We start from the raw sequence: 21,689 nt of genomic DNA on the forward strand, positions 1-21,689 counted from the left end.
TTCTAGCTTGCTGAACGTATTCTGACTCTCCTTAGCTCTTCAAGTTTCTTTTTCACATGTTCAGTTGCCTCGTTTATTTCTTGAAAATCTACCAACGTTTTATTCACTTCCACCTTCAGCTTGACTAATTCACTTTCAACAACATCAAGATTGTAGTGGCTTGGCGAGAGGTCACGTTCGGCTTTTGTCGTAGCTTTTTCGTGAATTGTCGGTAATGACTCGTCACGGCTCGGTGGAACTTGTGACAGCGTAACATCTGTGTTATCGTTAGTTATTATTTCATTGTTTATACCTGAAGAAAAACTGGAAATTGGCGTAGTTTTCTTTTGACTCGGTAAATTCGCCTTTGAATTATTTTCTTGTTTAACATTTCCAACGCCATTGCTCAAAAAAGGTTGAGATGCTCCAAATTTCCGACTTCTTTCGCCAGCCTTTGGTATATTGACTACTTCTAACAGATGTTGTCCTTGAGGCAGTTTTTTCGCAGTTTCTTGAGAGATCTTTCGTGGAATAGATGTCTTTCGCTCCCCTTTCAGCGCTTTGCCGATCGTTTCGGGATCAGACTCGCTGTTACTAGAATCGGATTTTAGCTTCGTGTTGGTCGCTAGCGAAAATGCCAACCTCTGACGTAGTAGCTTCGCGGCTTTTCCTTGATCTGTTAGTGATATTTTTCGAGCAGCTTCTTGCTTGTCTGTTTTCACTTCCGCATTTGATAAAACCCTGTCATGTTCAGCGCTTATTCGTCGTGGAATTCTACTGGATCCTTGCATTATCTTTGCCCTTTGCGTTTCACTCACTTCATAAGCGACATTTCTGAAGTTAATGTGTTCTTGATTAGTGTTTTTTTTAGAATCATTAATCAACCACAGCCTTCTGCATCAATACAGTTTTCAATCAACTCCTCAATAATATTTACCTTTATACAGCTCAACGAATTTAGAAGCGGATGGAAATACGGAAATGAAGAATCTAAAGATATGACTATCAACAGATAACTTTTGCGCGTGCTCTAGTGCACAACTGAAACTTTAGAACATAAAACAACTCAACACTTGACTTATAAATATAATCTCTAGTATTGAACTTCCTTTTAGCGGCATTGCGTGATGCCCTGAGACATGCTAAAAGCCTTTGCATATCTTAATTCCTTTAGCATAAATTTTTTGAACTTTAAATGCGATTGTACAAGCTTGTTATGGCTAAAAGGTTATATACTGTGACTTAAGAAATTCTGAACAAGTTAAGAAGAGGCTCTTGTTTTATCATAGTTAAGATCTCTTTTAATTTTATCTTGATTTTGCTCTTCTTGTAGAATCATCTTACTTCAATGTTTATTAACCTGATATTTTCATTCATAATATTTCAGTCTTTTCCAACGTCATTGTTTCAGTCAATTAATTTTCTTAATTGTTTTCTTTTCCATCTTTTTGTGCGCTCATACTGAACTGTAATGTTTTATCGTGAGTGCAAAGTCAACAAAAGTTCATATTTTTGTCGACAACATCCAAGAATCAAACATATTTTTCAAGTTATTAAATGAAGTATAAAATACCGATCTGTACTATGTCGCAGAAAATATTTTATTTTTAAACGGAACTGATGAAATTTTTAATCTTATTATCAAGAGTTTTAAGGTATTTTTAGTCAACACTACAACAACATTGCTTTGTTTCTAAGTTCGATTCTGTTACAGATATGTACATATTGTTGTATACAATTGACATACAAGCCATGTCATGCAATCCCTGTTCAAATTTTTTTGAGGTCATTTCAAGTCAATTGAGTTCGCTGCTGAACTGAAAACCCATCTCGTTTTCCGATCACATGCATGCCAGACATGTTAAAAAACTTCATACAATCTTTTAGATCTTTGATCACGCGACAGTGGTAGCGGCTGACTGTGAAACATCAGGGATTATGAATAACCGCGAGAAAATTTCTCCAGACGTCGCGTTTAGTTCTGCGAACGTTTCAAACGCATTTTAACTCAAACGGCGCAGTGCTTGTTAAGGGGGGATACTGAGGGCTATGGCTCTCGCCAGAGTAAACAGATTGTGGTTGGATAAAGTTGTCGATAAGTCAAAGCAAGCTCAGTGGTAAGTATTTATGCATAGTGTATTTATTCGCTGAAACTTTCAATTTATATGGAAGCCATTTCAAGGCCAACTCAAATGGTTTAGTCCACGTGAAGTCAAAGTTCTCTAATATAATACATGTATCTTTTTGGGGTTTCGTCTAGGATTTACGACCTAATCTTTAGTCCAAATGGATCGTATATCCTCGTTGCTGCTGGGAATCTAATCTTGGTAATTATACATTTACAAATGAATCAGATGTGTTTAAAAGCAAGGCTCAGTGCATGATTTTCATGCTTTGTTTACAAAGCAGAAAAAAATTGATATAGTTTGTTTGAGAAAAAGCGTTCTTGCTGTCAACTGCATGACACCATATGATCAAACGGTTCTTGCGACAAAAGTGGTACTCACGAAATCTTTCGGCACGGGACAAGGGATATGGGATAATTAAAAACACTAAATGTTTTTACGAGTTAATTTAAAAGAAATTTCAATTTTTGCGATGTAGCGAATTTTTTCTTTGCATGGCGTTGGGGTCAGCGTTAGGCCTCAAGTTGATAAAGCTGTTTTTAGGCGATTCATATTTCGTGGGACATGAAAGGTCACTAAACAGTTGTGAAACCTCAAACTCAATTGGCATCCAAACAAATCATTCCATTTAAAGGTGGTGATTTCAAAATAAGCTGATTAAAAAGTCTTCAGTGAGACATAAAAGTGTAATTTGAAATAAGTAAACAAATGAGTAACCAGTACTTTACTATCCATAAAAGAATTAAAAGGATTTTCGTGAGCCGCTTCTGGAGGTCTTTCTGGGGGTCTTAAGGGTGACATGACTGTTTTTTTAAACGTTCCTCACGGAAACTAACCCTTAACTGCCCTGAGCCTTGACTTGCTATTATTATAATATCTGTGAAATGAGAATCGAAGTTTTGATTTCAGTTCATTCTCGTCATTGACGTGAACGATCATGAACCGTAAGTAAAACGTAAATGACCTTTTTATTTTTCGTGAAACACAATCTTGATTCCCCACCTTTTAATAGCACCCTCTTCATTCTGGGTGCATTAAACTTAAGTGGTGGTCTGGTTCATGTAATGCGCGGTTTAAACTAATGCATGCTTTGTTTTAAAAGGTATACGATACAGCAGAAGGCGTGTTGGTTGATATGCTAAAAGGACACAGGGATACAGTGTACTGTCTAGCATATGAATGTACTGGTAAGATATAAGATTAACTAAAGTTAGGAATTACTCCCACTGATGTTAAGGGTGACTATAAAAATCTTGGCCTTTTTAAAACAAATTTGATTTTAATACTTAGACATGATGATAGAGTGGGTCATAAATGACCGAGCCTAATGGGCGATCTTCGTTTACGTCGGTTTTGTTTGATTAATTGGCATAAATATCAAAGATTATTTTTTTCGGTCTGGTGAATTTAAGCATACAATGAATTGATAGGGGCCTTGTCATATAGTAGCTGTAGCAGGGGGGGGGGGCCCCCCCCCCCAAATATGATTAAAACAGGTTATTTGAGGAGATATTTATTGTTAAAAAGCGTTAAAATTGCATTCCTTTGTATGGCTGGGTGGATAGAGCTTAGCTTTAAAAAGGCTCCTTTCAAACTTAGCACTAGAACTGAATTTAGCATGTCCCTCCTTGATATAAGATCTTTTTTATTCGGGTGAATTTCTAATTTAAGAAGAAAACAATAACGATAATCAGGAGCCCATGGGTTTCTGTGTCACGTAACTTCCACATTATATAATACTTCTCAACTCATTAATAATTCATCAAGTAAAAACAAAGAAAATCATAACCGTGAAGGAGGTTTGGATACACGGTCGACCGTTCTTAATAAGCATATATTTTTACGATTTTATGGACTCCGTTGTTTTTGTTCGATTGAGAACACTCGAGACAGTGTTTCATCGGCTATCCAAACACCGAATTTCGTCAAAAAATACTCCGCTGCGCGTTGTATTTCCAACTCTCTGTCTCTTCTCGGTGTTTGGATATCCCGATGAAACACTGTCTCTCGTGTTTGATATATTACTTTCACAATGCGAAGACTTTTCACGGCTTCCCTTGATATGTTCGAAGTGTTTTCCAAACGCACTCCGAACCCCCCCCCTCCCCTTCCCTCGTGAGCCCTCAAAATATGTTCAAAGAAATTAGTTGAGAGTGAAGATTATTTACTAACATGTCCTAAAGATTCAAGTAAACTACTTAAAGTTTTTATTGTTTGAGAAAATTACCTTTTATGGTTGACAAGTCACATGACTGTATTCTGGTGTTGCCTGGAAACCGTTTACAGCGTTCATAGGTTTGCGACTGTACTGGAGTTTTTTTTCTTGGACGCGTGAGGTAGGATAGGTTGAGGCGAGGACTGACTTGACTGAGATTTTAAAATCTGAGCTGTTAACGGGAAAAACAATCAACACTTTTTTTTTGAAGTGTATATTTTCTTTTGGCTCGCCTTTCCCGCCAGCAAAAGTATGTTCCCATAAAGCACTGCGACCTGCGTCGATTTCCTCGTCCATCCCATAGTTCTCTTCGGATCGAAATGTAAGAAGTTGTTTTCTTCTTCCAACATGAGAGCGTTACCAACATGGGTCGATAAAGTACATGATAAGGACAGGGTCGAACAGTGGTGAGAACTTTGTTATCTGCAGATATTTTTCATTGTTTTTGTGGCAATTCTGATGGGAAATATTTTCGCACGGCAGCATTTACGATCTTGCATTCAAGCCCGATGGAAGTCAACTTATCGTTGCCGCTGGAAACCGTGTCTTGGTAATTAGCAATTTCTGATTTGAAGTTTTTGGAATTTTGAAATCTCTGTGACCTTTGTGGAATATCTTCGTCCCGATCTTCGTAGGTTTATGATACAAACGATGGAACGCTAATTCAGCCACTCAAAGGTCACAAGGAGACAGTTTATTGTGTAGCATACGCTCGAGACGGTATGTCAAACTTGTATTTTTTCCCTTCACAAAAATATTTGTGTTTTTTATATCGCTGGGTTACGGATCGGATTGTAATTAAGCTTTAGAATAGAGGTTATGCAGAAGTAGGACTCCTTATATCCAGTCTGCTAATGCGAATTGTGAGTTATTTAAAACACTTTATAAGCTTAAATAAACAGCTGAATATATCGAATTTCTAATTGTCCAAAACGCACGCTTGACACATCGAGATTAAATTATATTTTTTAAAGATCCAAAGATCTTTGCAATTTCACTTGCCTATATTTCAATGTTATAAATGTACGTGCATCTTATACTTCAATCTGGAAAGGATAATTAATATTGTTTATAACTAAACTTCAAAAGAATTCTAAAAATATTAAAATATACTCTCCTTTGCAAATTGCCAAGAGAAATGTACATCCTTCTATTGGATTTTTTGGACACCAGACACCAAACAGTAACATTTTGCAATAAACACTACAACGCTTTTCTGTGAACAGTGAACAGGGAATTTGACAACAAAAAATAAATTTGGTTTTTTGCAATACCCACCGATGAAGCAATATGTCTTGACTTGTCAATCATAAATCATGCTATAAATCACGGCCTAGATAAAATGCATTACAACTTAAACACGTTCATGTTAAACTTATGTTTGATCTTGGAATGACTGTAGTTGAATGTGGGGTCATTGTGTTGTTTTCTTGGGCAGGACACTAACTCTCATACTGCCTCTCTCCACTTAGGTGTATAAATGGGTACCAGCGAACTAATGCTGGGGGGGAACCCTGCGATGGACTAGCATCCCATCCAGGGGGAGGAAACTCCTAGTCGCTTCATGCTACAGAAACTGGGATAAGCTCCGGCCTGTTTGGGCCACTAGGCTTGACGCAGACTTTATCATAATCATGGAATATAACAACGTGACTTATATTGCATCTCTGTAAAAACTATGCTGAAGTTGATTATTATGCTGATTCTCATCTTGTGGGGATATTGTCTTTTAAGACATTAAAATGTCTAAAGGCCATAACCCGTAACACCTGTTACGACTCAGTTCACTTGATGTTAAGGTTGAAGGTGCTGGCTGGTGTTATGTTACACTTGCATAGAGAGCGAGATGCTTTGTGTGATAACTTTGATGTTACAGTAATAGCTGTTTAAAAACTTAACGACAGCCCTTCCAATGTAATTTGCAAGTATTATATTTCTAGCGCAAGATTATGTTTTTTTTTTTTTTTACAAGAGAAGGACTACTATCCGGTATGTGCTTTTTCTATTACAGGGAAAAGGTTTGCATCTGGGGGAGCTGACAAAAGTGTGATCATCTGGACATCTAAATTAGAGGGCATTCTTAAATACACGTAAGCAGTTAACTTAGTGTTTTACCATATCAGTGTATATGTTAGAGCATTTTAAATGCTGTCATAAGACCAAAACTAACAAAACACATCAAGTTAACAGACCCAAACACTATAATGAACCAATCGGGCCTTGGTTTTTCAAAAGGTGGATAACACTATCCACCCGGTAAATCACTATCCAGTGGAAAGCGTAGCTTGTTTTGTTGACATTTATCCAATGAATAGTGATTTATCCGGTCCATAGCATTATACACCCTTCAAACAAATGGGGCCAGATCTTACGGTGAAACTTTGCACTGATGCCAAGTGCAGGAAAAGGCTTGAACCCAAGTCATGACTGGTCAGACCAGGTCACATGATCATTTTAAACCAATAACAGAGCTTGGTAGATACAAAACCAGACCAAATGAAGATATTTTCAACAGTCAATCAAAATCTAATTAAGTATAAAAATTAGCCAAAATAAGCCACGCGCGACGTTTCGAACTCATCTTGAGTTCATTATCAAGTAGATAAGAATAAAATAACGGTTGAGTTTAAGTTTAAATGCAAATAGAGGTGATAGAGTATATTAGAATATTTTAAAAGAAGTGTTTCGCGGTCATTAGCGTTCACAGTGTTAGTGCGTGCGGTATTTAAGTGTAATACTCCATAATTTTCGAGCTTTTTTTAAAGTTCGCGGACACCGTACCTCACCGATTTCGCTGAAATTTGGCATGCAGTCTTGTTTTAGGGTCCTAACTACCAAATGGATATTAAAAAGTTTCAATTCTTTTTATTTTGGAAAATATCGAGAACACCGATTTGAAGCGTCCGTGACGGCCCGCCAACATGGCGGATCGAAGGTGTTCTTGTTACTTCGACACTGAACCTTCCGTCACAGTTTCTCGATCATACTTGGTACAGTTATAAAGAACTATCTTTCTTCTTTCAATATATCAAAATAGATTCGGCAAATGTTGAGTTTGAATGATCAACGGCCAAGAGGTTCGAAGGTATGTTAACGATGTTTTGAACAGCCTCAAATTTACTACAAAATGAAAGGCTTATAACTCCACTGTTATCTCGATTTAGAACTAGCCATTTACCATGAACAAAGCTTGTTCATTGGTGAATTGATTCCATTAATAAAAAAATTGGGGAAATGTAACAGTCTAGAATTAAAAAAATATAGAACCTCTAGTAAATTGGCCATTTCAGCGCCATTTCAGCGGATCAGCTCATTTAACAGCAAATAATCGGGAGAAACATGAAAGGGTTACAGTCGTTTATAATAAGCAGTTTTCATGTATTCTTTGCTTATCTTAAACAAATACATGATCTTTGCCAAAGATATGGCGATTTTTGAGCGTACGATCGCTTTTCCAAATTTTTATATCGGCAACTTTGTTGTCGAGATTATACGCTGTTGTTATTCAATATTCGTTTCACAAGAACTTCTGTTGCTCGCATTTTCCAGATCACTGTTTAAGAAATTGCCCATTCCGTAACAGAGTCATTCTTAATTTTTCTTTAAAAATTACTAGGAAAGCAAGAATGTCATAGAACGGTTTTATACTAGTGAAAATACCTGTCAGACATAACTTCAACTGTTCGTGTTATCTGGCTGTTTTCACAAATATGCAAATTAAGGAATTCTTAAAGTGCCTATCTTTAACTATTTCACGCTTAAAGATTCCTCTAAATCTTTTCGCCTACCTTTTGGCCAAACGAAGTTTTGTGTCTCCAGGCAGAATGCTCGTTATCAACAATGAAAGTCGAAGAGATACAGAAGCTCGAGTAAAATTCAAACTGCTGTGAAATGAACATCGTTTGAGCTTGACGTTTATTTATAGATTGCGCTCCGTTAATTAAGTTTATTCATTTGGCGATCAGATAAAAATCAGTGAATGATCAGAGTTATTAAAGTCCATTTCTAAGCACGAGAGACACGGAAGTTTGTTTCAGAAGCATTTATGCATAGAAATACCGGTTTATTATTGACTGAAACGGTTAAAAAATACTCGGCTTCCAGCGGTAAATCTGCATTTATAATAGCTGGGAGTTTGGGGTGTTTTTTGGTGGTGTTTTTTTGAGGGGGCTGGGGGGGGGGTTGGAAGTGGTGCCTCCGTATCCTCTTTTGTTCTTTTACACAGTGGCCTGAATTTGGAACAAAAGAGCTCATCTGTTAATAAGCATAATGCGAGCTGATTTTGAAATAAACATGACTTTACGTTTGTGTCATCAGTAATTATAGCGTTCGAAGAAGGCGTGGCTGAGTCGCGGCAAGAACAGCACAATAACATTTTCCTCGTTGAATTGAAATGTATGTAGAATCAGTTGTTTTTAGGACAAGTTAAAAGAAACAAATGTTTTTCGTCCAGATTTTTACAAAAAGAGAGCAGGTGAGTACTTGGCTGTTTTTGTTATCTTGGACTTTTTTATTACAGTCGAACCTCTCCATCTGGACACCTCTTATACGGCCGTCTCTATTACGGACAACCTCCGATGCCCCGACAAAATTCTCATATATTTTCTTTAAAAAAATCTCCATAATACGGAACCTCTCTTATTCGGACAATGGACACTAAATCTCGGCCTCAATGACCAAATTCATATAACTTAACCTCTTTATTACGGACACTTCGGTGATCAGGTGATGACATTTTGTTTTCGTAATGGAATTTCTGTTTATGATTCCAAAATCAACAACGTAACGCTTTATTCATCTTAGACTATTTCGGATTTTTGTTAAGTGTTAATTTTTTTTACCTGCAGCATTACGTTGCAGAACATTTCGAGTAACTAAATACTTTCAGCTGTCAATAAAGTCAAATGGACGTCATAGTGGTGATCTCTATAATACAAACACCTCTCTAATACGGACACTTGGCTCTGTCCCTTCTGTGTCCATGTTAGAGAGGTTCAACTATATTTCCAATTGAATGCTTACTTTACAATTTATCACCCTCCCCTAGGGATAAGTTGAAGTCATCGGTCAAATATAAATTAATGAAACGTAAGTTGTTGATAAAACAATAACCCATTCCCCCAGTTCGGGGAATGGGTTATCAATTACTCTTCGTCATGCCATGCCACCCCTTAATGTGGGAGCGCCCCGCCTCAATTCACGATAAAAAACTTATGGCCGCCCGGTCCATTTAGTAGTTCTCCGCCAGGTCTCTCAATAGGCAGGTTACGAGCCTAGTGGCCCATCAGGCCGGAGCTTATACCGGTTTCCGCAACGTGAAGCGACTACGAGTATTTTTTACTCCACCCGGATGGGATGCTATTCCATCGCAGGGTTACCTCCCTTCCCGAAGAGCTAAAGATTGACTGGTAATCATTTTTACACCTGGGTGAAGAAAGGGACTCTGGGAGTCGAGAGGCTTTCCAAAGAACTTAACGCATTGTCCCCCAAAAGCTCTATCCAGGACTGTTTGGTTCAGAGTCCAGCGCAGTGACCATTATTAGGCCATCACGCTTCCCAACCGTGTAAGAAAGTGCAAAAATCTGCTTGTATAAGCCCTGGGGTTGTACAGTTTGGTACGAAATGTGGGCTTTTAAATGTGGTAGGTCTTATATCCGTGGGTGGGGGGGGGTGCGGTGGCTTAAAGCGAAATTAAAAAACTTCTTGTTTTCTGAAATACGTTTTTATAAACTGATTTGAATTACATTAATGAATTAAAGGGGCAGTGTCACCAAGATTTAATAAAATTTAAAACTCTCAAGACGGTGTTGGTATGAATTGCAGTAAATCCACTCATAGAGGTATGGCTTTATAAAACGTACTTTAAAAAGCCTGATTTTTTTTTAAACGTGGTTTGGGTGCAACCTGGTAGGAAAAAAGTGGCCTTAAACTTTGACAGTTGACTTGCAAGAAATATATGGGCCTTGAATTGGGAGGGCTTATGAGAGAAAAGGATTGTAAGGGGAATTTTACAGAATCTGCTCAACAGCGTAATCTCGAGCAGCTTTCATTTATCTGGCCACTGTCTTTTTCTCTCTGCAGGTTTTAGTAAGGCCAGACCGCTATGAGTGGATTTACAATTCATATTAACACCTTTTTGAGCTTTTTAAATCCCGGTTCGAGCTTTGGGGGGATATTGCGTTGAGTTCTTCGGAAAGCCTCTGTACTCTCATAGTCCCTTTCTTCACCTAGGTCGGGGATAAGGACATACGTGATGTAAGTCATGACGCATCACGAGAGGTGTCCTTATGGAGAGGTTCGACTTTAATAAAAAAAAAGTCTGAGATAACAAAAACAGCCAAGTTCTCACCTGTTCTCTTTTTGTAAAAATCTGGACGAAAAACATTTTATCTTTTAACTTGCCCTAAAACGAATTGATTCGAAATTCATTTCAATTCAATGAGGAAAATGTGTTAGCTTCACTGTTATTACGTTGTTCTTGCCGCGAGTAAGCCACGCCTTCTTCGAACACGATAATTACTGATGACACAAACGTAAAGTCATGTTTATTTCAAAATCAGCTCGCATTATGCTTATTAACAGATGAGCTCTTTTGTTCAACATTCAGACCACTGTGTCAGAGATCTTAAGAGGATACGGAGGCACCACTTCCACCCCCCTCCCCCCGCCTTCCTACAACAACACCAAAAAAACACCCCAAACTCCCAGCTATTATAAATGCAGATTTACCGCTAGAAGCCGAGTATTTTTTAACCGCGTCAGTCAATAATAAACCGGTATTTCTATGGATAAATGCTTCTGAAACAAATATCCGTGTCTCTCGTGCTTAGAAATGGACTTTTTAAACTCTGATCATTCATTGATTTTTATCTGATCGCCAAATGAATAAACTTAATTAACGGAGCGCAATCTATAAATACACGTTAAGCTCAAACGATGTTCATTTCACAGCAGTTTGAATTTTACTCGAGCTTCTGTATCTCTTCGACTTTCATTGCTGATAACGCGCATTCTGCCTGGAGACACAAAACTTCGTTTGGCAAAAAGGTAGGCGAAAAGATTTAGAGGAATCTTTAAGCGTGAAATAGTTAAAGATAGGCACTTTAAGAATTCCTTAATTTGCATATTTGTGAAAACAGCCAGATAACACGAACAGTTGAAGTTATGTCTGACAGGTATTTTCACTAGTATAAAACCGTTCTATGACATTCTTGCTTTCCTAGTAATTTTTAAAGAAAAATTAAGAATGACTCTGTTACGGAATGGTCAATTTCTTAAACAGTGATTTGGAAAATGCGAGCAACAGAAGTTCTTGTGAAACGAATATTGAATAACAACAGCGTATAATCTCGACAACAAAGTTGCCGATATAAAAATTTGGAAAAACGATCGTACGCTCAAAAATCGCCATATCTTTGGCAAAGATCATGTATTTGTTTAAAATAAGCAAAGAATACATGAAAACTGCTTATTATGAACGACCGTAACCCTTTCATGTTTCTCCCAATTATTTGCTGTTAAATAAGCTGATCCGCTGAAATGGCGCTGAAATGGCCAATTTACTAGAGGTTCCATAATTTTTTATTTTAACGGTTGCATTTCCCCAATTTTCTTATTAATGGAATCAATTCACCAATGAACAAGCTTTGTTCATGGTTAATGACTAGTTCTAAATCGAGATAACAGTGGAGTTATAAGCCTTTCATTTTGTAGTAAATTTGAGGCTGTTCAAAACATCGTTAACATACCTTCGAACTTCTTGGCCGTTGATCATTCAAACTCAACATTTGCCGAATCTATTTTGATATATTGAAAGAAGAAAGATAGTTCTTTATAACTGTACCAAGTATGATCGAGAAACTGTGACGGAAGGTTCAGTGTCGAAGTAACAAGAACACCTTCGATCCGCCATGTTGGCGGGCCGTCACGGACGCTTCAAACCGGTGTTCTCGATATTTTCCAAAATAAAAAGAATTGAAACTTTTTAATATCCATTTGGTAGTTAGGACCCTAAAACAAGACTGCATGCCAAATTTCAGCGAAATCGGTGAGGTACGGTGTCTGGCCAAAGTTCGAATCTTACAGACTATGACAATTAATTAGGTAAATACTTTCGCACGTATTGAGTCCGCCTGCTTGTTTAGTGCTGGTTTTCTCTCGCGAATTAAAAGCATTTTGTTCACTAAACAATCCAGTTTCCCTTGGCATTTCTTTAAAACAGAAAACATATCTCTTATGTCAGGACTCTCGACACCGTGGATTTCTTTTAAGTGCTTGCCAATTACTGAGGTTTTGTGTTCCTCTATGCGCTGATGTAGATGTCGTGTGGTGTAACCCACATAATCAGCATCACACTGATCACATTTAAATGAATAAACAACGCATTGATTGTACACCAAAGCAGGCTTCTCCTCTTGTAACTTCAGCTTGTCTCAATACGTGCGAAAGTATTTACCTAATTAAATACCGCACGCACTAACACTGTGAACGCTAATGACCGCGAAACACTTCTTTTAAAATATTCTACTATACTCTATCACCTCTATTTGCATTTAAACTTAAACTTGACCGTTATTTTATTCTTATCTACTTGATAATGAACTCAAGATAAGTTCGAAACGTCGTGGCTTATTTTTGCTAATTTTTGTACTTAATTGTATATCGAAATGTTCTCTCATTACAATCAAAATCTGCTACGCTACATAATACAGTAAATCGGCAAGGTCTTGCATCTTGCAGGTAAATAAACTTTGTCAGTTCCTACTTATTTATTGCCTTACTGACTATTAATAAATTGACATTTTTTCAGCCATAATGATTCTATCCAGTGCCTTGCTTACAATCCTCTCACACAACAACTTGCCAGCTGCACAACAAATGATTTTGGTAAGTAACGGTAAATATTGTAAATGAAGAGAAGATCCTCGCTGTTATGAACACAACTTAACAAATTGCTTAAATTGATCAATATGAGAAAATATCAGTTATAATTTTCAAACAATCCAATATTGTTACTTGTAGGTCTGTGGTCACCAGAACAAAAGTCCGTCCAGAAACATAAATTGTCTTCTAGAGTGACGTCCTGTAGGTGAGTGGTGAAAAGCAAGATAAAAAATTCACAGATCGAGATTTGCATTTTTGTCTGACGTTAAACACTGTACATTATACAGTCATAGTTGAACCCCAATAACTTGAACCTTCAAGGGAAATTGAAAATGTTTGAGATATCGGGAGTTTGTGCAGTTATTGAAGGTAAAATTAGTAAGATACGACCACGAGGAGAATCAAAAAAGATTTGAGTTATCGGGAGGTTCGAGTTTTGAGGGTTCGTGTTATCAAGATTCAACTGTACTCTTTATTCTGTTTCTCCTGATTTAAATGTTTTTTTTTTTTGTATTCATGTTCTTTTCAGTTGGACAAATGATGGACAGTATCTGGCTCTTGGTCTTTTTAATGGATTTGTCAGTATAAGAAATAAGGTAATTTTTTCCTTATATCTTGCTTATCTATTAATTAAAGTCAGGGGATTCATATTGTTTGGAGAAGGTGGGCATCAGGGTTTTGTACCCAGGCAAAGTATAAGCAATGTATTAGCAAGGCCCTACAGTCGTTGGTAAACTGAAGTCAGTTCAGGTGTTGAAAACGGCGGGGCAAAGATGTGTTCACAGCCGGTCAATTTGCCAAGTGGTTGGCCCTTACTGGAACCCCTGTAATGTACAATGAAATAAATGGTTTATTCTTTATTATAACCATTAGTCATATTTTTCATTGGTTTATTCTTTATTATGACCATTAGTTTCTGAACACCATCGACTTACTAACCACAAAATCGACTGGGACTCTGCTGAATGCTTAACCTACAGTACTAACTATTTTCAACGACTGACTCTGGAAAGCTGGTACACAAACTTAGAACAAACGCCTATAAACAGATGTCAACAACTACCGGCACCTTACAAACGACTTATTCACAACTTAAACAGAACCGACAAACGGACCGCCAACAGAACGACTTAATTTGACTAACAATAGATGGAACAGAACGACTTAATTTGACTAACAATAGACGGATCGAAACTGACCAATTACTGTCGACAAACTCTACACGAGTCTTACAGCCAATAACATCACAGCTGAACTGACCAATCAACATCAACGGACCAGACTTAAATAACAACATTGACTGACAACAACTTTTCACTTGACTCTGAAGATGACTTCCGCTCAGGTTGTCGAAACGTCAGTCACCAACAACAGTTCTTCTCAGAACTACTCTCACCCGGACGATCATTCTTTACGACCTAGTCATTCCTTTGATAAACTTTATAGAGTGGTGAAGAAAAAGTTAAGATTGAGAGACCAGGTGGATCCCCAGTCTGGACTCTGAGCTGGAACCCATCCAAGTAAGTCTTCACTTTTAATTTACATGTATAGGTCGGTGTAATGTCACCATAGATTTCCTCTGTTAGGGATATTGCCCCACCATTGCACTACCCTCGCTTTGTAAATTTACATTGTATAACATTTTGAGCCATCGTAACTGGCTTGCAATTTAATCTGTAACCTTTTAATATGTTATTTTTTAAATCAGGGAAGAACCATATGACATTCTAGCTGTGGGTGATTGGTCACAGAAACTGTCTTTCTATCAACTCAGTGGAAAACAGGCAAGTATATTATTTCCTGCCAATTATGTTAATCATCAAACTTCTACTCACAAAATAGAGACATTGTCAGGGTTCTGACTTCTCTATAATGAAACAATGAAAGAAATGTATTCCAACCAGTAAGGAGACTTGATGTAAGTTTTGGTTTGTTGCAGGTTGGAAAGGATCGTCATCTTGGCTATGATCCATGCTGTCTGAGTTTTTTCTCCAAGGGTGAATATCTTGTCATTGGTGGATCTGACAAAAAGGTGAGCCCGAGAACCAAAACTTATTCTTGGAGCTCTCCATTAAAATTTATATGTGCCTGGGAAACTGCTGACAATAAATAAGCCGCACAAGCGGTTCTTGCTCTGCTCGTAGTTTCGTCGTGTCAGTGACCAGACCCATATTCCCAAGTGCTCGGCCCACTCGTCAGCCGCGCTTTGAATCGCGCATTTGAATCATTGACCTACTGAAGTTTTTGCAAACATTCTACTTGCCAGGAGCTGTGCTACTAAATCATGCACCTATTTAATATTTCTGCGCTCTATTTAGCAGGAAATGTATATTTTTGTGTCATTAAGGGGTTTGAATCAGAGCGAGAACAGAATGTTCACATTGCAAAACCGTACTTGTCATTCACGCAACTTTCTCTTTGCTCGTCCAGACCATGGGTAATGCAATATTGAAAAGCTATAAATCCTTTACCATTGGAAACTTTACGAACATTTTGGTCTTTATTTAGCTTGTTTCGAGTGAACTGTACTATTTGTCTTGAACTGTTGAAATTGACGACAGTCTTTGATTGATCGTCTTTGATATATCAGAAATCTGAACGGCACAACGTAAGCCTTGGTAAGCCTCGGTGACCCGCGTGACAATTGAACAATTGAAATTGAAATTGTTTTTTGTGCGCGAATACCAAATGAATTGAAGATTAATGATGATTTTTTTTATGAGCAGAATTGCGGTAATTTTTTTTGGCAGCGCGGTTAAAACTTCTAAGAAGTTCTTGTTTTTTCTTATAGTGCTCACTTCACACAAAAGAAGGTGTGTGTCTGACATCAATTGGGGAACAACAGAGTTGGGTTTGGTGTTGTCGAGTCAGACCTGATTCCAACTATGTGGTAAGAGAATTTTAAGTTATGTAGTATAGAGTGGAAAATATAATTACCGGTATGTACATGTACATTTAACATTTGTCTGATGTTAACTAGCAATAATTATTGCTGTTAATTCTTGTAGGCACTGGGCTGTCAAGATGGTACAATAGCTTATTATCAGCTGATCTTCAGTACTGTCCATGGTCTGTACAAGGACAGGTGAGTGGGTGTCCAAGGACGGACACATAGGTTTATGTAAAGGTATTTATGGGATGGGATGGACATCCCTTTCAATGAATTCATTTTGTAGTCCTTAAAGTTGCTATTTTAATGGGGTTTGACTTTATTTAGTGCTTATTGAAAAGTTGATGTACTATATAGGTAAACTTATTCTCCAACATACATACAGTGGCACCTTGCTAGTTATGGTAATCAAAGAGTTTTTTTTAAAAAATAATGATATTTAAATACTTTGTAACTTGTCACCTGCAGATATGCCTTTAGAGACAATATGACAGATGTCATTATTCAGCATTTGATAACAGAACAAAAAGGTGTGTTTACAGGAATAAGTAATTTGTTACAAACCTTTTCTGTCTCTAGCTTGATGTAGCAATCCTAGGCTTGTACTGCTGATGTCTTTGTTATAGTGTTATCTTCTTGTTTCAGTGTTCAATTTTGTGAAGTTTTCTTATCACTGTAAACTGTTGTTATTTTACTACAGTTCGTATCAAGTGTCGTGATTTAGTGAAGAAGATTGCAATCTACCGACACAGGCTGGCCGTAAGTGCTACAGAACGTGCTGTCTGTTTGTGTTTCATGTGTAACTTCTTTTTCTCTCTTTACATTTTGTGGAGCTTGCATTTGCATTAATCACAAATTTTCTTCATTTATTTTGTCCCTCTCAGGTTCAGTTACCTGACAAGATAGTCATTTATGAATTGAACACAGATGACATTTCTGATATGCACTACAAAGTCAAGGTAACTATAACATTCTTAATACATTACTGCTCACAGGGCCACAGTTATGGCTTGGGTGCCCAAACTGACTCTTATATGCTTTCTTATAATTTTCTGCATTTTATTTCCAGGAAAAAATTGAGCGAAAATTTGAGTGCAACCTGCTTGTTTCTTGTTCCAATCACATCATTCTTTGTCAGGTTGGTAGCAATTTTAAGATTGATTTTATGACCCTCCCTCACACAAAAGCAGATTTTATTAAAGTACCAGGTCTTACTTTAACTGGCAATTCATTGCAAATAATTTTGTTATTGTACCCTAGTTTATGGTGATCTAATGCACTGGTATTTCATTTTTTATTTATTTTTAGGAGAGAAGGCTACAATGCTTAGCATTTACAGGGACCAAAGAGAGGCAAGTGTCTTGTCTTACCTAATTGGATTGACTGATAACCTCTTAAATTGGTTTGTGTATGAATGTTGACTGCCTTTGCTTAACCTTTGGTTATCTATGACCACCATCAAAGACAGGGAAAGGTTAAAGATCAGATTCTGCCTTAACCATGTTATTTAAAGATCTGTGCAGACAGTTTTGATTGACCTGCGAGTAGACCTGGGAGTTTTGAAAGTGTACCATGCACATTTACTTCTAAATATCCTCACATTTTCTCCCCACAAGTTTCTCCTTTCCTCTCCCCCCATTGGCTTAGCATTTTCATCCCTCTCCACCCCTGTTATAACTGCAGTGCTATGCAGTCTCTACAGTCAGTGAAGAGCAATGGAAAATCAATATTATTCTTTGCCTTGTGTGAATTCCTTTCTCCGAAGGAAATTTTAGGGCCTAGGCTCATTGTCACTCATTTCAGATTACCCATATTCTATATTCTATACACCATTCTACCCGAATTCAGCTGTGTTGGGAAAGGGGACATGGATTAACTTGGCAGCTTATGTGTTGGTCTTGATTGAAGTATAAAGTATAACACTGAGTTGATAAAATTTCTGTCATTATTTCAGAGAATGGGTGATGGAATCCCTGATACGTTACATTAAAGTGATTGGCGGCCCTTCAGGAAGAGAAGGTCTCCTTGTTGGTTTGAAAAATGGGCAGGTGTGTGATGATCATGGCATGGTCTTAGTTTACTTCTACTGCTGTTTAGAATGCTTTTAAGCTAAACAATTGTTTTCAAAAATTAATACATAAATGTAGAATCCTGATTTCTTAAACCTCCAATCAGGGATTTTGAGAAATTAAGATTAAAATTGCAGTGTTCAACTTTTTGGTACAAGTTATAGGAGTTTGAGGGTTCAAGAATTCATGATTCCACAGTTTGCTGTACATTATGTATTTAAAGAAAAAGTTATTCCTGTCACTTTGATATTAAAAGTTAACATGTTTGTGTCTTGTTAGATCATGAAGATATTTATTGACAATCCTTTCCCGCTGCCACTTCTGAAACAAGAGACAAGCGTTCGCTGTCTGGACTTGAGCACCAGGTGAGTTTAAATAAAAATTGAACGTGTGTAATAATGAATGAGAGATGGTAGATGTGCAGCTTGGTGAATAAATGAGAAAGTATGAAATGTAATGTGAGTGTGGGACAAAGAAAAATTTTTTTTTGTCCCACGCTTGCCTTACATTTCATGTTTACTCAAAATTGAACAATGTCTTTAATAAAAAAAAAACAATTTTCTTGGCCTACCACTGACAGATTTTGTAGCATGTGGCAAGTCTTGTTTACAAGGGACCTTGTATATATATTTTAAAGGGTTGCAGTGTAATGTTTGATGTTTGTTCTGAAGAAAGGCTGCATTTTATTTTGTTTTGTAGTCGCAATAAGTTGGCTGTGGTTGATGAAAACAACACCTGTCTTGTGTACAACCTCAAAAACAATGAGCTGCTTTTCCAGGTATAGTGTGTATACTGTTTTTTGGTAGCTTATATTTTTGTGAACCAGTTTTTGACTCAGTAAATAATCTTTGTTGGAAATTATGTCTTACAAGTAAACATTTACTATTGATCAAAAGTGAAGTTAATTAAAACTAAAGAGTATAGTCACATTTCAAAGGGGTCAATACTTTTTTGTTATTGTTCCATAGGAACCAAATGCTAACAGTGTGGCTTGGAATACACACAATGAGGTAATTAAATCTGAAATTAGGTATTTATGACATAATGGGTATGAGGCGTGGTGACAGTAATCTGGTGAGTGAGTTAGTATGTGGATCTCAGTGCCTCTCTACACCCAGGTATATGTTGTGGTTTAATTTTTGCCAGTGGTTCATTTTTTTTCAAACCAGTTTATATTTTTTAAACCAGTTCAATTTTTTTAAACCAGTTTATTTATCAACTGTCTGAAAAGGGCTTTCATCTTTTGGGGTGTGGTGAAAAATAGGGGCATGGTATTTTTAGGGGGGTGAAAAGAATAAACACGGAAAAATTACGGGAAATTTTTAGTCCCTACCTCCCTACTCTCTTTCTCCCCTTCACCTCCCCCCCTGATATACCCTACACCCTCCCCCCTGTTTATACTATCCCCACTACCCTCTATACACAGATTTTTATTTATTATTTTTTTCTTTTACCTTACCGGGTCTTGAACCACTGAACTCTCGCTCTGTAATACTGCGCCTCTACCACTTGACCACGAAGGATTTGTTGCAAATTTCACCCAGATTTGTTGTTATTTTAACTTATTCGGTCCCAGGCTCCCAATCGCTCGGCTAAATATGCGTACATGCGCACTTCATAGCAAATGAGACTTAGAAAATTCGAAAGATGGCTGAACCATGCCATATGTGTTTCGAAAGAAACATTTTGCAAAGAATTAGCGGCATTGAAAGAGAAACGAGTGAAAAAAAGAATCGCCAATAACGCTATTTATCAAAGACGAGTTCTTTAACATTGGCAAAGCCAAAGCTTACCTGAAATACCAGACCGTGAAGCAGCTTGAAATTCATTCGCAAGAAGACAGCGATCGAACGATCGAAGTGGGAAATCTCGACAATAACAAGTAAGAAGTGGGCTTATTTCAGCAGACAAAAGAAAAGTGGTGGCTAAAAGGGATTTTTACGAAGTGCTATTTCTCCCTCGAACTGCTCATTGTGGTCGAGAAATTACTTGTAAATAGAGACATGACAACTATTCCGAAGTCAACGTGAAAGTGACAGCCATGTTTGTCCATCTGTTCGTACAGTTTTTCATGCGGAGCAGCAGTCGAGCACAAGTTGTGTTAAGATTGTTGATAAACCTATTAAATCTCTGAAACTTTTATCTCTCCTGGAGATTGATTTAATGAATTCTCGTAACTGCCCATGGATGCGATTGCAGCAAGGAACATAAGTGGGCCATGAACATAACTGCTCATCACACGAAGTATCTTAATCATGGTGCAGCCCAAGGCGCTAAAACGGCCGGAGAGACACACAGAGTATTCAAACGCTACTTTTTCGGTTGGAGACTTTATCTCTATTAAAGTCGATTGTGTCGACAAGACATTGTTCCTTCATTCAAATCTCCTTCTAGGAAAAATTGAAGAAATTGTAATTACTTATGCACGTGTTGTGACTGAGTTTGGTAGAATAAACGCATTATTTCACCCACCAGTTTATATCCTTGAACAGCTAGCACTCAGAACATTGAACTTGATTATACTACTGTGCTGTCATTTTCTGCAGCATGTAGAAAGGGTAGGTTAATGTTAATGTTAATGTTAATGTTAATGTTAATGTCCCTTAGAATAAACCCAAATATCAAATTCTAAATACCTTTTGTTTTTAATTAGTGACTGGGTGAAAAAGCATAGGGTGACTTTGTTGTGCAATGCCCTAACCTCAAAGAAAAGCTAACTGTCCAAAATGAGTGCTTAACCCTAATCACTAAACTGAGTGCTTAATCCTTATGACTTAAACAAGTGCCTTACCCTGATAAGCATGTACAAATGCCCCTAAGCTCAAACAGAAGCTAACCGCAAGCCAAGTGGGGTGAAGCTAACCCGCAAGCAAACTGGGGTGAAGCTAACCGCAAGCAAAGTGATTCTAACTGCAAGCAAAGTGATTCTGCAGTCTGTAATATTATCGTCTTTGGCATTCGGCATTCTAATTTCTGCAAATGTCAGACACTGCTTGTACAGCACTGGTGAAAATTAAATAATGACAACGAAAAAAAGGACTCAATTCAAATTAAGTCTTACAGCTTGTTTATTATGAACACAACGTGACAATAACTTAACTACTTTTAGATTAATGTGCAGTGACTTTCTGTTTTCATTGTTACTCAAGTCCAAGAGTAAATCATGAAGTTAAAAATAAAATGTAAAACAATAATAATTACCCGTAAAAACCTAATAGTACTTGTTAGAGCCTCCGTCTTGGAACAGAAGCATCACCACAAATATTAGCCATAATAACAAAGTGGATGCCTAATGGAAATTTACCGAAATCCTGTCAACGAGAGCTAAGACCTGAAAAAAATAAACTGGTTCAAAAATATTGAACTGGTTTGAAAAAAATGAACCAAGATGAAAATTAAACCACAACATATATATTGATAGGGTATTTTCAAGTTGATGGGCAGCCTAACATAATGTGGCGAGAGTATCTACGATGAACTAGCAGATCCCACCAGGAGTAGCAATACTTCTAGTCAGTCATGTTATG

The 21,689-nt window shown here is 37.3% G+C and overlaps 2 protein-coding genes across 5 annotated transcripts in view; one reads left to right on the forward strand and one right to left on the reverse strand.

Moving 5' to 3' along the window:
* Positions 1–1,013, reverse strand: LOC144628151 (uncharacterized). The gene is made up of 2 exons (XM_078486209.1): positions 917–1,013; positions 1–813 (listed from the first exon to the last, which is right to left on the reverse strand). The coding sequence occupies exon 2, from the start codon at positions 768–770 to the stop codon at positions 3–5; it is 768 nt and encodes a 255-aa protein (XP_078342335.1). The 5' UTR covers positions 771–813; positions 917–1,013; the 3' UTR covers positions 1–2.
* A 761-nt stretch (positions 1,014–1,774) lies between these two features.
* LOC144628869 (intraflagellar transport protein 122 homolog) overlaps positions 1,775–21,689 on the forward strand; it is a 33,274-nt gene continuing 13,359 nt past the window's right edge. Inside the window, exons 1-21 of one of the 4 annotated variants that reach the window (XM_078486970.1) lie at positions 1,776–2,096; positions 2,240–2,306; positions 3,208–3,292; positions 6,332–6,410; positions 13,130–13,206; positions 13,342–13,408; positions 13,733–13,799; positions 14,650–14,723; positions 14,912–14,987; positions 15,143–15,235; positions 15,995–16,093; positions 16,212–16,288; positions 16,562–16,623; positions 16,794–16,852; positions 16,978–17,052; positions 17,163–17,231; positions 17,402–17,445; positions 18,048–18,141; positions 18,442–18,527; positions 18,862–18,940; positions 19,131–19,172. In XM_078486970.1, the coding sequence (XP_078343096.1) occupies positions 2,029–2,096; positions 2,240–2,306; positions 3,208–3,292; positions 6,332–6,410; positions 13,130–13,206; positions 13,342–13,408; positions 13,733–13,799; positions 14,650–14,723; positions 14,912–14,987; positions 15,143–15,235; positions 15,995–16,093; positions 16,212–16,288; positions 16,562–16,623; positions 16,794–16,852; positions 16,978–17,052; positions 17,163–17,231; positions 17,402–17,445; positions 18,048–18,141; positions 18,442–18,527; positions 18,862–18,940; positions 19,131–19,172 (1,539 nt within the window). In that variant the 5' untranslated portion in view covers positions 1,776–2,028. Of the gene's footprint in view, positions 2,097–2,239; positions 2,307–3,207; positions 3,293–4,629; positions 4,728–4,803; positions 4,871–4,955; positions 5,041–6,331; positions 6,411–13,129; positions 13,207–13,341; positions 13,409–13,732; positions 13,800–14,649; positions 14,724–14,911; positions 14,988–15,142; positions 15,236–15,994; positions 16,094–16,211; positions 16,289–16,561; positions 16,624–16,793; positions 16,853–16,977; positions 17,053–17,162; positions 17,232–17,401; positions 17,446–18,047; positions 18,142–18,441; positions 18,528–18,861; positions 18,941–19,130; positions 19,173–21,689 lie in introns of those variants that run through there. The other 3 variants (XM_078486971.1, XM_078486972.1, XM_078486973.1) reach the window with 3 other exon arrangements.

Source organism: Oculina patagonica, chromosome 10, assembly GCF_052425735.1.
Source record: "Oculina patagonica isolate OP01 chromosome 10, crgOcupat, whole genome shotgun sequence".
NCBI classification, from domain to species: domain Eukaryota; kingdom Metazoa; phylum Cnidaria; class Anthozoa; order Scleractinia; family Oculinidae; genus Oculina; species Oculina patagonica.